The sequence below is a fragment of the Anolis sagrei genome, chromosome 1 (assembly GCF_037176765.1).
Source record: "Anolis sagrei isolate rAnoSag1 chromosome 1, rAnoSag1.mat, whole genome shotgun sequence".
NCBI lineage: Eukaryota > Metazoa > Chordata > Lepidosauria > Squamata > Dactyloidae > Anolis > Anolis sagrei.
In genome coordinates, this window is record NC_090021.1 from 113,232,586 (window position 1) to 113,248,197 (window position 15,612).

At 37.0% G+C, this 15,612-nt stretch overlaps 1 protein-coding gene across 3 annotated transcripts in view; it reads right to left on the minus strand.

Annotated features, from left to right (window-relative positions):
* SMAP1 (small ArfGAP 1) overlaps nt 1-15,612 on the minus strand; it is an 89,706-nt gene that overhangs the window by 43,179 nt on the left and 30,915 nt on the right. Inside the window, exons 2-6 of one of the 3 annotated variants that reach the window (XM_060752844.2) lie at nt 11,499-11,632; nt 7,560-7,645; nt 5,139-5,214; nt 2,884-2,961; nt 1,828-1,908 (exon numbers count right to left, since the gene is read on the minus strand). In XM_060752844.2, coding sequence (XP_060608827.2) covers nt 1,828-1,908; nt 2,884-2,961; nt 5,139-5,214; nt 7,560-7,645; nt 11,499-11,632 — 455 coding nt within the window. The remainder of the gene's footprint in view (nt 1-1,827; nt 1,909-2,883; nt 2,962-5,138; nt 5,215-7,559; nt 7,646-11,498; nt 11,633-15,612) is intronic. The other 2 variants (XM_060752843.2, XM_067467943.1) reach the window with 2 other exon arrangements.

A 15,612-nucleotide genomic window follows, 5' to 3' on the forward strand; every position in this document is an offset into this window, starting at 1 on the left:
AATTCATGAACTGCTTACAGAGTTGGTTGTAAAATTGCTTGCTGGGACTGCAACCAAAGACATGCTTATGCAAGAGTTTAAGGAGACCAGAGTATAAAGAATGTTAAGTCTAGTTTGAGCACTCATTCTTAAATGCCTGAGTAGGGCTGCTTGTTTGTGTCTTTCTACCAGCCTGTCTGAGGACATGATAAATAGCCAAGGACTCAAATTTATTTTGCAGACATACTGCGCTACATCCCATTCTGTTTTTTATGACTTGAGTGATGTCTTTTTGCTAGTCAGATGCACTAGATTTCATATCATAGAAATGGAGCGAGCATACAGGATGTTTCAAAAAGATGGACCCAGTTTGAAATTGCTATATCCCTGCAACCACAAACTACCCTGGAATGAAACTTTTACGACTTGGAAAAGAAGGGCCTAGTGTTTCAAACAATTACCACAAGAAGCCTTTCCCAGTGCACAAACAGCCCTTAGCCTTAGTCATCTGCAAGAACATTTAGCATAAGATGCAGTTCAGGAGGGCAGAATCTGTAATTGAGTGTGTTTAGACAGCATTTTGGAAGATCCATCTAGTGGCAATCCTTTGAAACTCTATGCCCCTTCCTTTCAAGGGGTGAGGGTTCCATTAATGGGTGGTTTGTGGTTGCAGAGATATAGCCATTTCAAAATCTGGTCCACCTTTTTGAAACACCCTGTATTATCCAGATGGATAATACAGGCTGTCACAGTTACCTACCATAGAAGTGTAGATGCTAGATATTAGATGCAATGAGGAAACTTATGCCTTGATCCTTTGTTGCTCATTCGTTCAGTCGTCTCCGACTCTTCGTGACCTCATGGACCAGCCCACGCGAGAGCTCCCTGTCGGCCGTTACCACCCCCAGCTCCCTCAAGGTCAGTCCAGTCACTTCAAGGATGCCATCCATCCATCTTGCCCTTGGTCGGCCCCTCTTCCTTTTGCCTTCCACTTTCCCCAGCATAATTGTCTTCTCTAGGCTTTCCTGATCCTTTAGCCAACATTAAATTGATTGATAGTTTACAGCATTTCAAAACCTTGACTGGTTTCATACTTGTTGCAAGGACATATTGCAAGTTTAAACAAATATTATTACTCTGGCTGCACTACAGAACTAGGTTGATTCTCTCATCATGTAGAAAAGAACTCTAAATATTTGTTAGCCCATTTCTTTGTACGAGATCAAAGTAGCCACAGCCTCCACCTCTCCTGTCATGAAGTCTCCCCTTCTCTGAAGACAGAGGCTGGATGGCCCTTGTGGTCTTTTCCATCTCTATGATTCCAAAGAAGTCACTGCTTTTAAGAAAACTACAACATACTTGCAAACAGTCAGCTATGTAGGGCATGCAGTAGAAAGTTTTGGAAGACTACTATAGTATTATGCAAACCCAGTCTTTTTTCTTAATAAAAATCACAGTCAATCACGTTTCAGATAACCTGTGTCGGCTATTATCGCAAAAGGCAGCTGATAGAAGGAACCCAAGGTAATCTGAAAATGAAAGAGAGGAGGTTTCCAATTCCTTTCTTTCCTTTTTTGGTTGAGACATTTTTTTCACAGAAACTGTCACGAGCTTCTTTATGCCATCAATATTTCCAGCTGAGATTTCCAAGCAGATCACACAGCTAGGGAGTGCTGCCATCTTTAAAGCTTTTACAACGATTCCGAACAATAACAACTTGCTTGTTCTCAAAGACTAGGATTATGATGGTGGTAGTGATATTATTTATTTCAAAATTTGCAACAGCAAACTTCGATTATAAACACCAATGTACTGCTGAAATATATGTTATAGAAAAGTAAAGCTTACTTTGTCAACTCCTAAGCATTTCAAAGGTTTCTCTGGTTCTCTATCTTTCTTTTTCTCTTCCTTCTTTTTTTCCTTCTCCTTCTATAGAAAAGATAGCAGATATTACAAATAGCATACATTTAAAACATTAATGTCATGTTTACACCCAAAATTGTTATTAGGTTCAGTATTTCAGAAATGCTCTTATCTCAGTGGGGAGTGTAGAGTTATATTAAATATATGAATAGACTTAAATGATGCAGTCATTAGGTTGTACAGAGAGGCTCATGGCTATTCAAATGCCTGATACACTGCCACAGGTTTCCCCAGAACGCCTTCCTTAAAGTTCACAGAAGAATTTTGTCAGCTATTCACCATGATTTTTGTCAGCTTTCACCATGATTTAATATTATTTTTATGCTAACACTAACATCGGAGTCATGAGTGGAAAAGTTCTAAGGAGACCTACACTAGAGTACCAGGTCCTTTTAAAAATTCATGCTAGGGACTTGGCGAATGTAGTTAGAATGACACCATCTACCGATAACAGGCATTTGATATCATTTAAGGGAAATCTTGGGTCCCGTCCACCCAGCCATAAAACCCAGAATATCAAGGCAGAAAATCCCACCATATCTGCTTTGAACTGGGTTATCTAAGTCCACACTGCCATATATTCCAGTTCAAAGCAGAAAATGTGGGGTTTTATTCAGTTGTGTGGAAGGGGCCTAAGATACAGTTATGAAGGAATGCTTCTAAACTAGGTAATTGAATCAAGGATGTACATACTGACATCAAGGAGCAAGAAATGATCCAACTGCTACTACAAAATAGCAATGCGAAGAGATGGAATACTGAAGCAACCAAAAGCTGAGCTGGGAAAGATTAGCTGAACCATTTTCTACAGATGAAATTACAAGGAAAGATCTAACAATTCTGGTGTTGTCATTTTAAATGCCTTCTGTCTTCCCAATGACAAATCATGGCAGTGGCCTAAAGAATTTAAGGTAGTGTTCATAACAGATGTAGGAAGCATCCACATCCCAAGGCAGCATGCACGCTAGCAAGAGGCGATACCTCTATTTTGCTTTTCTCAGAAGCAGCTTGCAGAGAAGGAGAAGAAGCCAGAGCCTGAGGAGGATCAGAGGAAGACATCTGTACAGATAAAGAAGCGAAAAGGTACTAAGGCAGCTTTAGCTAACAAGAAAACACCATCCACACATTTTAATGCTTCCTAATAACCTTATAAAAACCACATGAAATGTAGAAAGACAGAAGAGGAAGGGTAAACAAATAATTATTAACGCAGGAGACTACATATTTAGGTTAATATTGCTGCTTAGAACACAAATTATTTACTTCAGTTTAGGTATTTATGTTTATGCTTTATTCTAAAAATTGGATTAAGGAAGGACATCTTGAGTCAACCTAGCTATATCATGAAGAAAATCTCTTCATCTTTTTGAATTTCACTACAGCTTTTTCAAAAGGTGAAAAAAAGATCAGGTAAACGCTTCATGAATGAATTCACTAGAATATAAAGTATGAAATAAACTTGGATAAGATCATATCGCAAGCACACAGAGAAATAATTAGGTTTCAGCTATTGTTCCGTTTTACTCAGCATTACTGCTGAAATATTAATGTCCTGGAGCTGAAAAAGCTCATTGTCCCATGAGAATATGGAAGGAGGCAAAGGCAACTTTGTTCTTGCTTATTCCAACAGAATTATTTATTTTCAAAATAAAACAAAACAACTCTAAGTTCTAATTGAATGTGTAACTTTCAAATGAAAATCTCCATTTGGAAATAGCAAGGGAAAAAAATTAGCTCATAAGGAACAGCCTTCTAACCATAAACTATCAAGTATATTATATTATAGTGCAATTTGTATAGTATTTTCAACAATTCTACACACAACTACCACAATATGTGGGTGATGCCTAGTTAGTACAATAGGAAATAATCAATCCTGCATGGAAATCTGGAGAGATGCTGCCAGTCAAAAGTGGGCATGATTCAGTCAGTTTTCAGTGTTCCTGTGTACCTTGAAAGCCCTGGTTTGTTTTTATGTATTGTCGTACGAGAAATTGTAGGTTCTTGCACTCTTTCTTCAGTAATGCTTGGGTTTAGCTTTGCCTCTAAACTCACTTTGTGGGGGAAAGCCCAGTTTCTGTCCTAGAATCTCAAATTGGGTTCACTCTGGCCCATACAACTTCACGGAAGTGAGAATATACAACCACACAGCTTCATAGCTTGGTAAGGCTCTGCATCTTAAGACACTTCGCAGTCTCTAATACGAAAAGCACATATGCTGTTTCAATTACCTTTTGACGCTTTGAACAAAGCCTACTTTATGGAATTGTAATTAGTAAAGGTAAAGTAAAGGTTTCCCCTTGACATTAAGTCTACCCGTGTCTGACTCTGGAGGGTGGTGCTCATCTCCATTTCTAAGCTGAAGAGCCAGCGTTGTCTGTAGACACCTCCAAGGTCATGTGGCTGGCATTACTGCATGGAGCACCATTACCTTCCCGCCTGAGCAGTACCTAACGAACTACTCACATTTGCATGTTTTCAAACTGCTAAGTTGTCAGAAGCTGGGCCTAACAGCGGGAGCTCACCCCGCTCCCCGGATTTGAACCGCCAATCTTTCCGTTAACTTGCTGTGCCACAGAGGGCCCCTATGGAATTGTATTTACTCCTGTCTGGATACCCTAGAAGTCTCATCTTGGAAGCTATGAGTGCCAGATTCTGTATGCTATATTTCAGAGATAGGAAGCAGTAAAACCACATGAGTATTGGGTTGCTGTGAGTTTTCTGGGCTGTATGGTCATGTTCCAGAACATGATCATACAGCCTGGAAAACTCTCAGCAACCCAGTGATTCCAGCCATGAAAGTCTTTGACAACACACAAAAGTTTTCCTTGCCTAAGAAAATCCTATGAAAATCATAGGGTCGCCATAAGTCAATATACAACTTGAAGACACATTTATTTCTATAATAATTTATATTATTAGAATAACTCCTACTGTTATTCTCAACCAGAGGTTTTCATTTTAGAGGACGAAAGTCATTATAGGGAATAATGACTGCCTACTTATTATATTACCAATTAACATTCAAGATGCATTTTTTTGCCATGCAGGTGATTATCCCTAATTCCATCATTAGTCATACTCTGATTCATGCCACTCTGTGACATTTATGTTTTCCCAAAATAACTTTTACTCAATATTCCTACAGACAATATTGGCAGAGATTGTGTAATATATTGTGTAACCGTGTTCCCATATTCGTTTTTTAAACAGAAATTGAAAATAACTGTGCTTACAGTGGTGGCTTGAACTGCATTTTTGTCATAGTATTTTTTCTTCTCATATTTATCCCTGATAAAAAATTCCACAGCTCTGAGATCAGATAACTTAAGGAAAAAAATACAGAACGCAGGATGAAATTGGGAGGGCTTACAATGCAGGACATTTAATTCTCAGTTTATATTCTAGATAAGAGCTCTAAAGCCAGAATTGAACTGATGTAAGTATTAGCACACATTCAAATTTAATTAGTATTTCAGCAAGGTATTGTTCAAAGCTTCCCTTTATAAAGCTCATTTAATATCTTTGTCAGGCGAGCATAATTAATTAGAAAATGCATGTGAGAAATGACTACACTGTAAGGACTCATAATTTTAAAATATCCCTTTAAATTTACCATAGCTTTTCTAGTTGAAACTCAATCTGAGATGAAAGTATTTTCTGCCATAGGCTGCGTCACAGTCAAAGTTTTCCCATTGACAAGTCAAAGTTTTCACATTGACAAGGAAACAAAAAGCATATTCAGAAGCCTTCATTTTTAAGAGGTTTTCTTGCTCACCATTTTCTCTCCTTCTGAAATCTGACCTCAATAAATCCTTGGGGCAGAATTCTCCATCACATTTCCCTTAATCGTCACTCAGGATTTTTGCAACCGGGGACACAGGTGTTTCGCCTAAAGCTGGCTAAACATCTTTTGATCACAAATAGGCAACAGCAACCGCATTGTCTGTAGCCTCCAACAACGCTTCCTCTGTACATGAGGCAGGGCATTGTAGGTAAGCATACAGATGCAAAGTTGTCTGTTCTGCTCCACAGTCACACAAGGTGGAGGATTCTTTTAAGTAGTGCCATTTAGCCAGGTTGTCTTTTGATCTGTCCGCTCCACTTCTGAGTCTGTTCAGGGACTTCCAAGTTGCCCATTCTTGGTTTGTCCCTGGATGCAGACCCTCATTGGGGGGGGGGGCACCCAATTGGAATTGCAAGTTACAAAGTATAATTAAGTAACATTAATAAAAGTTGCCCATAGTTAACCCATTTTTGTTGTGTTGCCTCTTCATTGTGGGAGTTGGTTGGCAAACAGAAAGTAGCTGCTGCAAAACCAAGCTGAACACTGGTTGTGTTTGGCTGCGCTCACAATGACTCCTGAACATTCTGCAGTAGGAGTTAGTTTTAAATCCTCAATTTCCACAATTCATCATTAGTCTAATGTCATATTACTGTGCTAACTGCCTCCATTTATTTAGCACCAGTTCTTTGTCAGACTCATCAGAGAACTGGTTTAGTTCTTTCTTCAAAGACTACTGTTAAAATGACAGGGACAGGTGAGCGTTCAGAGATTATCCTTTCAATAATAGGGAACGAGCTTCCTTGGATATAGTTCTCATTTGGAATTCTTCTCAGCACTACTAACATGCTCATTAAATCTGACACATAGCAGGCTATTTCCCCCACTCAACATTATTTAACCAATTGTTGCTTCTTACTATATTTTTTCATATCTGTAAATGACATGAAAATTGTCTCCCAGGTAACATTATGTAGCACGATTTTTGTTCCTGGGTTATAAATGTCATTTCCTAAGTGGTTCTATCATAAAAATATGGGGAAAGTTTATTAAACTGCAAAAACTTTGTTTTTGTAAGACATTCTGCAACACATTTTGCTATTGTTTTTCAATGAATATCTCATAGAGTCTCAACCACTTCAACATAATTTGTGGCAGCCACAAAAACAAAGTTTCCGGAGTATAACAACTACTTTCAAAGCAAGTACCACACAATTAAACAGGAAATAACTCTTTCAAACCAGGAACAGAAAAGTTTTCAAATTTTGTTACATAGCGTAATCAATAGACAAAAACCACAGGTCTCTAAATTGGCCTGTTAATGGTCAACACTACTTCAGGGTTGCTTTTCAAATTTTGTAACATAGTGTAATTCAGTGGTTCTCAACCTGTGTTCCCCCAGATGTTTTGGCCTTCAACTCCCAGAAATCCTATCAGCTGGTAAACTGGCTGGGATTTCTGGGAGTTGTAGGCCAAAACACCTGGGGACCCACAGGTTGAGAACTACTGGTGTAATTGGATCTGTGGTTGGTTGAAATTATGGTTCTGGAGCCTGCAGATCCAGAGCCCACTGCATGACAGTTTGATACCACTTTAGCTCCATGGTTTCATCCTAAGGAGTTCTATGCAGGACAGGAAAGAGTATTCAGAAAGCACAGGCACAAAGCCTAGCTTTTCACTAAACTATAAACACAAGGATTCTGTAAGAAGTAACCATGACTATTATAATTCGATCAGTGTGTTATAAATGTGCAATGTGAAAGAGACAGTAGTCATTGTGAAACGTTTTGTCTATTTAAAAGAAGTAACACAAACTGCATAAAGTCATAAGTTTTCCATTATTCTTCCAGGACTGGCTGTGCCCAAAGGATACTGATCTGTTTGAGGTCTCCGAAAGTTCTCTGGTAGATTGGCTTCATAAAGCAACCGTGCCTTGGTATTTCCCATCTCCTGCATGCACTGAAAGCAGAGAAAAAGAGAGATTTACAGCTTTACCTCTCAGCTGAACATATTTTCATATTTTCCAGCTGCAATTCTGGCCATTTTTTACATTAAAATGATGCACCTCAAGATCTAAGGTACTAACTTCAGAATAACCACAATTAGCAGGAATTTCTAAGTGTCCTAACAACAACAACAACAACAACAACTTTATTTGTACCTCAACTCTCCAAGGGACTCGGGGTGACTCGCAACATCAATAAATATAGTAAAATACATAAAAATGAGATAAACAAATAATAACATATCAAACCAATATAAAAACAAACAAGATATGCCAAAACAAACACACAAAAACAGTGTAACGGTAAAAATTATCAAACATTAGTTTAAACCAGTCATTCCTGTAAGTTAAAAGGGGCCTACTACTCGAGTCGAGGTATATCCATGTAAACAGAGGTCTTGCCAACATTAAAGTGTTGACTAATCACTCAAAAGTCTAATTAAACAGCCATGTCTTCAAATTTCTCCTAAATGTCGTAATGGTGGTTGCTTGTCTAATCTCCCTGGGGAGGGTGCTCCAGAGCCAGGGGGCCACTACTTAGAAGGACCAGCCTCGCTTGCAATGGGGGATGGATTGAGAGGAGGGCCTCCTCAGCCGACCATAAGGCCCGAACAGGTTCATAAAGTGTGACTATATCTTCAGTCATGAAAACATTAGAACTTGCGAACGCTCTCTTTTGGACCAAAACTCTTGGGGTATCTAGTAAGTAGATTCTGGGAATAACAGTTTAAAAAACACTAATGTCTTCTGATCACTGATGGCATCAAAAACAAGATAAGTGTCAATAGTAGTTTATTGGATACTGTTCCATTATCTGGGTGGAGCCCAAAAGGGGAAGGATAGTCCATTTTACGGGGGAGAGTTAAAGGAGGAAAACTATTCCCTCATTTTTGCTGGTTATTCCACCCTTTTCCTCCCGCCACACACACACATTTTCCATGTCACAAAAAAGGGTTGTTGCAAGGAAGGCAATATGGGTGGAGGGAATGTCAGGAAAACAGAGGGAAATGGTTTTACTACTTCAATCCCATCTCCTCCCTAAAATAGATGATCCTTCTCTGTCTAGGCCCCCTTTCGGCCTCCGTCCAAATAATGGAACAGTACAGTTTATTGTTGCGCAAGCCAAAACTTGGCCAGAATATTATTTGAGAGTTCACCGTTGTCCTAATTTGACTGCAATTTTATTTGCATTTACCTCCCATTTTGTCACTTCCCTCTTTCCTTACGATATCCTTTTGAAGTACATAACTATTTTGGGCACAATGTTACTGAGGTTAAAATGAGATAGTGCCTCCAGAAGTAAATGAAGTATTTTCAATTACAGTAGGAGCTAGGCATGCTAAAGTGTGCCGTGGGATAATCATCAGTTAATAGTTTGTTTTGTAGGATGGAGTTATATATTATGGCAAACATAATGCTAAATTTTAATAGTTATTATTCAGACTTTCTAGTACTGTAATTTATAGAGATGATTTGAATTTTAACTATGTTTTAGCATCATGAGACACAGTAGAGCAAGCACAAATGAAACGCTCTCTATGACCTTCCTCTTACATATAAACCAACTCTTGTCAGATTCTAAATAAGCCATTTCATGGAAGTTGGCCATGGTATATCTGAACAGAGAGTCCGTGACATAGAGGAGCTCCACTAGGAATTTAGGATTACTATGAACAAGGATAGATAAATTGGCCTAAAGGATTCATAGTGCTTCTGTGTCCGAAGGTACGGTGAAGGGTGCACGGGTGTGAGGAAGAGGTTTTATATTGTGTGGGATTGGGGTTTCAGGTGCATGTATGCTCTGTAATACGTTGAGTGTTGTTTGAATGTTATGGTGAACTCTTATATTTTAAAAAATTAATTGAGAAGAAAGTATACACGAAAAATAGTAGATAGCATGTAAAAATAGCAAGACAAAGTGATTGATATTAAGTTAGTGGTATTAACATGCATTAAATGTCAGAAATAATTGGTTGATAGACTAATGTAGATATGCATGTATATATCAAAATTATTGTTACTTGATTATACTTGCGTTGATCTGTTGTTCTGTTATGTACCATAACTATAATAATCTGCTTATTTATCTAAATATTTATCTAAATAAATAAATAGGCTAAATAAACCATTTTATAACCCATGGGATAAAGCTGGGTTGTTTGCAAAAGGACTATTTATTATTTATTTCTGGTATTTATATCCCATCTCTTCTCTACCCTGAAAGGGGGATTCAGGACGGCTTACATTCGATGCCGTTACGTGAACAATCAATACAAAAACCATTAAACAAACCATAAAACCATTAAAATACATAAAATACATAAGCCATTAATTAAACAATATAAAAACATTTGTTACCAAATAGAATCGTATCCACCATCGAGAAGGCTTGTCTCTCGTCCCCACCAACCGCATTTGTGATGTTGGTGGGAGCGAGAGCAGGGCCACCCCGGATGATCTTAAGTTACAAAGTGGGACGTAGAGGCGGATGCATTCGGACAAGTAAGCTGGGCCAGAACCAGTACAAACCAGCCATGCATGCTCTTGATTATATGAAACTAAATTCTACAGAGATCCTTTCCCTAGCTATGCAATATCAGGAAGAGAAGAGGGAAGACAAACCTGAAACTTCACTTCATATTCATTCCATATCATTGCACAGTGAATATGGAACCCTAAGTCTATTAGTATTACATTTTGATTTTATTCTAAACTGAGTTAATGTTGATTAAATATTTTGTCCATAATTTGTATTTGGACATGTTTCTGCATGGTTCAAAATTAGATATGTCATTTCATTTTGTAAACATTTTTACATTGTTAATGGCCTTTGACTAATCACTAATGTGTGTATTAAGACATAGAACCATTCCACACTGGCTGATTTTATGGCACAATATATTGTAAATGCCACAATATAGTTCCGACCTTCGGGTTACTTTTCTTAAACAAAATTTTGGGGATTTTTTTTTAAAAGTTTGATACCTGATAAAAATCTGCCTAATTCTATTTTATAAGGGCTCACCAATTTTGGACTCAACAATAGTTCATAGAAATCAGGTTTGTGGTGAGAATATTTTTCACAGAAAGGCGATCAATGTGTTGCAGCAAGTTTGTTTTTATACAGTTTTCTGAACATTATTAGGGCATCAAGGATGTGATGCTTCCTTTTATTCTTCACCTTTAAGTTTATTATTTATTTGAAATATGTATACTGTGTTTTTCCTTGTATAGTTCAAATCCTTTAAAATGTAATCGTTTAATGTAGCAATGTAAATACCATGTTAAACTATTACATTTTAAGGGATTTGAACTATACAAGGAAAAACACAGTATACATATTTCAAATAAATAATAAACTTAAAGGTGAAGAATAAAAGGAAGCATCACATCCTTGATGCCCTAATAATGTTCAAAAAAAGTTAAGTGCTTCATAGGCTTTTCAGCTAGAAAGGTTTTTGTGTATTGATGAGCAGCTCTAAATTACACCAATGAAGTTTGACAAGGGAGAAGGAAGAAAAGCAATTCACTTGCCAATCCAGAGCAGAGGAAATGGGTTTTTGCAAAATGATACTGCAGTGTGAAAATACCTTTTCAAGCAGTTTACAACAGTCAATCATGCAATGAGACACAAATGCTGAAATCCATACAGAAAGTAGACATGCATCTGTATAATGTGCCGCAGATCAGAAAGTCTATACCTAGTTAAAATTTTGCCAGGTTTTCTTTCTTTTCTCATGATGAACAAAATTATTCATCATAAAATAAACTTTCCAAAGGGGTTTTCCTCATTAAAATTCTTTTTACCTGTATTTGTTCTGGTGTCCACTGATCTAAGTTGACGGACTTCACTCTGGATATATGAACTCCCAAATTTCGATGTATTCCAGCACATCTGATACAAATAAAGACACCTGTATTCCAAGAAGCCCATCTTGGACCTAAAGAAAATAAAATTAAAAAAAATTAAACCACTCCAAAAGCTATTATGACTTTTTAAAGCAACTGTTGTTTCAAGTATTTAAAAGTATTTATTTATCTATCACGCCGAAGGGGACTCAGGGCGGATCACAGAACACATATACGGCAAACATTCAATGCCGATTATACAATGACAAGACAGACAACAGAGAGCCTCCCTGCTTAATGTGGTTTCTAATCTATCTACTCACATTACTGTTTTCAATTTACTAGGTGGGCGGGGATCTGGGCTGAAGGTCACCCTGATCCAGCTTTGAACTGTCAACCCTTTGGTTGGCATGATTTACTGCAGCTGTAGTTTTTAACCTGCTGTGCCAGCCCTTTAACTTCAAACTTCATGATGGAAGAATATCAATTGAACAAGGCCGTCTTGTTTTTAGTTGCAGCAGACCTTTGCCTTCAGTCTCCAGACAGACAGTTTTCTATTAGTATGTTGCTTTACAAAATTCAAGGAAACATCTTACTATAATTCAAGAGCAACTCCCTGCATGCCACTGGATCAGAGCAAAATCATGAAGGCTATTTATGTCATGTATTTAAAGCAGTATTTTCACAAAATATTTATTGACTGATTGATTTGAAACATTTCTATCCCGTCCTTGTCATCCTGAAGGGGACTCAGGGCACAGCATAATATATGGCACGCTGGAAAATAAAATAACTATAAATATACACAAACATGAAAATCACATCTACTTTAACATCAGTTGTTTAAAACCACGTCAAAACGCCATGCTGCCATTCCATTTGTATTAAATCTCTACGTGCTTTTTCAATTACCTCAACTCATGAATGTTTACATAATTATTTGATCTTCTACCGTATTCCAAAAAATATGGTACAATTCTGATGTAGATTTGGTCATACATTTAATTTCTATAAAACTTTCAACATTAACTTTCCACTTATTAATGTTACTTTATGATATACATGCCTCTGTAAATTAGAATTTTCCATTTTTAAAGAATGAAAATGGGTGTCTAGAAACTACAGACCAATATCCCTTCTGAATACTGACTATAAGATCTTTACAAATATATTAGCCACACGACTTAAGGATTTCTTGAAAGATTGGATCGGCGAAGAACAGGTGGGATTCCTACCAAACCGACATATGAAAAGTAACCTCAGAACAGTTTTGGATTTGATCGAACATTATGATCTAAACCATCAAAAAGAAGTAGCTTTTTTGGCAATCGATGCCGAAAAAGCTTTCGATAATCTTAATTGGGATTTTTTTAAAGTATTAATTCAGGAATTAGATATGGGGTATAGTTTTGGCAACGCTCTAAATTCGATCTACAATATACAGAAAGCTAAAATCACAGTCAATGGCAAGATGGGGGAAGAATTCACAATACATAAAGGGACACGACAGGGATGCCCCCTCTCCCCTCTAATTTTCATTATGGCGATGGAAATTCTGATTAAGGGAATAAAAGAAGATAAAGAAATTAAAGGAGCAAAGGTAGGAAAATATGAATTCAAAATCAGGGCCTATGCCGATGATGTGATTTGCTTTATTGAGGATCCAGCGGATCATTTAGAAGGATGGATAAACAAAATCATGGAATATGGGAACTTAGCGGGCTTCAAACTGAACAAAAAGAAAACAATGATTTTAACAAAGAATGTAGACAAAAAGAAACAAGATTTAATTACGAAACAGACAGGGTTAAGTATAACAAAAAAACTGAAGTATTTGGGAATCTGGGTCAGCGCAAAAAATAATCAATTGCTTAAGAACAATTATGAGACTCTCTGGAAAGAGATAAAAACTGACTTGGATAGATGGAAACATTTAAATCTATCGCTTTTAGGACGGGTGGCTCTTGTAAAAATGAACGTCCTCCCCAAATTGACATTTCTTTTTCAGAATATTCCTATCATAAGAAATATAGAAACATTTAAGAAATGGAATAAGGACCTACTGAAGTTTATTTGGGGTAACAAAAGACCAAGAGTAAAATATACTACTCTTATAGACAAAAAAAATAGGGGAGGCTTAGCCTTCCCGGATTTAAAGCTATACCACGAAGCAAACGCGTTAGCATGGTCAATGGAATGGATGAAACTCTCGGATGAAAAATTATTATCGTTGGAAGGCTGGGAATTGAGAAAAGGCTGGCATGCCTATATTTGGTATGACCAAGAAAAGAAAGAAAAGGGGTTTGGCAATCACTTCATAAGGTCAGTGTTGTTAAGAACTTGGACAAAATACAAAAGAAATTTTTATTCTAAAATTCCTCTCTGGGTGTCTCCCATTGAGGCGAACCAAAGACGATTGTTAGGATGGCAAAAATGGCCAAGATATAAGGACCTGTTGATCAAAAACACGGAGACGTTAAAACCTTATGATGATCTAAAGAAAGATTTTGGAAATATATCATGGTTAAATTATATGCAGCTATGTAGTTATCATAAACAAGATAAGAAAATAGGTTTCTGCTTAGAAGAGAACGAATGGGAGAAATTATTAAAAATAGAGAAAAAATTGATATCTAAGATTTATAGTAAATTACTGGACTGGGCAACGGAAACAGAAACGGTTAAAAACTGTATGGTTAGATGGGCCCAAAATGTGAGAAGACCAATCCTTTTAAGGGAGTGGGACACGTTATGGAACAAAAAAATTAAATACACATACGCCACAAACCTGAAAGAAAACCTATGGAAGATGGTACATAGGTGGTATATTACACCAAAAAAAATAAGTATAATGTACAAGGGTATAGAAAATAAATGTTGGAAATGTAAAGAAGAGGAAGGCAGTTACTACCATATGTGGTGGTCATGCAAAAAAGCACAGGAATTTTGGAAAAAAATACACACGGAAACACAGAAAATTTTAGGAATTACATATTTAAAAAAGCCCGAATATTATCTACTAAACATAACGGATTAGGCTATTAATTTAGACCAAAATAAGGATATATTACTGACATACTTATCCACCGCGGCAAGAATTACATATGCTAAATATTGGAAATTGGGAGAAATTCCTGATATGGAGAATTGGCTAACTAAAATATTAGAAATAAAAGACATGGACAGATTAACTTTTTTGTTAAGGAAGAATTCAGGAAATCCCATACGGGAGACAGACTGGTCTCTCTTGGAAAAGTACATTGATGAGAAGAAGAAAGAAGATAATTAAGGAAGAAAATGAAAAGAAGGTTGGAAAGCAACATACCCCCAGAATGGAAGTCACCAATTTTTGTTTTATATTTTTCATATTTTTTCAATTTTTCATTTTTTTTTCTTTTTTTTTTCTTACTTCTCAAACTTTCCTATCTTTACTGTCTTGATATTGTTCTCACTCTTTCCCTGTAACCCTATAACATTTTTAAAATCTTAATAAAAAGTTATTTCAAAAAAAAAAAAGAATGAAAATGGGAAAAGAAGTTGGCGGAGAAAGACTTCTTTATGTAACTTGAACATATCTGAACAATTATTATTATTTATTTACTGTATTTATATACCACTCTTCTCACCCTGAAGGGACTCAGAGCGGCTTACATAATTTGGCACAATTCAATGCTGCAATTCAACACTATACAAACAATACAATATATAAACAATAAAACAGATGAAACATATAAATATCATAAAACTTTAAAACGTGGTATCTAGTCCTGCCACCATAATTAGTGTTGCTACATTGTGCAAATCCATATTGCACTACCCAAATGCCTATTTGCATAACCAAATTTTAATCTTTTTTTCTAAAAACAAGGAGGGGACCAGTCTGATCTCACTGGGGAGGAAGTTCCATAGCCGAGGGGCCACCACTGGGAAGGCCCTGTCCCTCATCCCCCACCAATTGCACCTGCGACAGAGGTGGGACCGAGAGAAGGGCTTACCCAAAAGATCTTAACGCTTTGACAGGTTCATTGGGAGAGATATATTCAGATAGGTAAGTTGGGCCGAAACAAGGCAA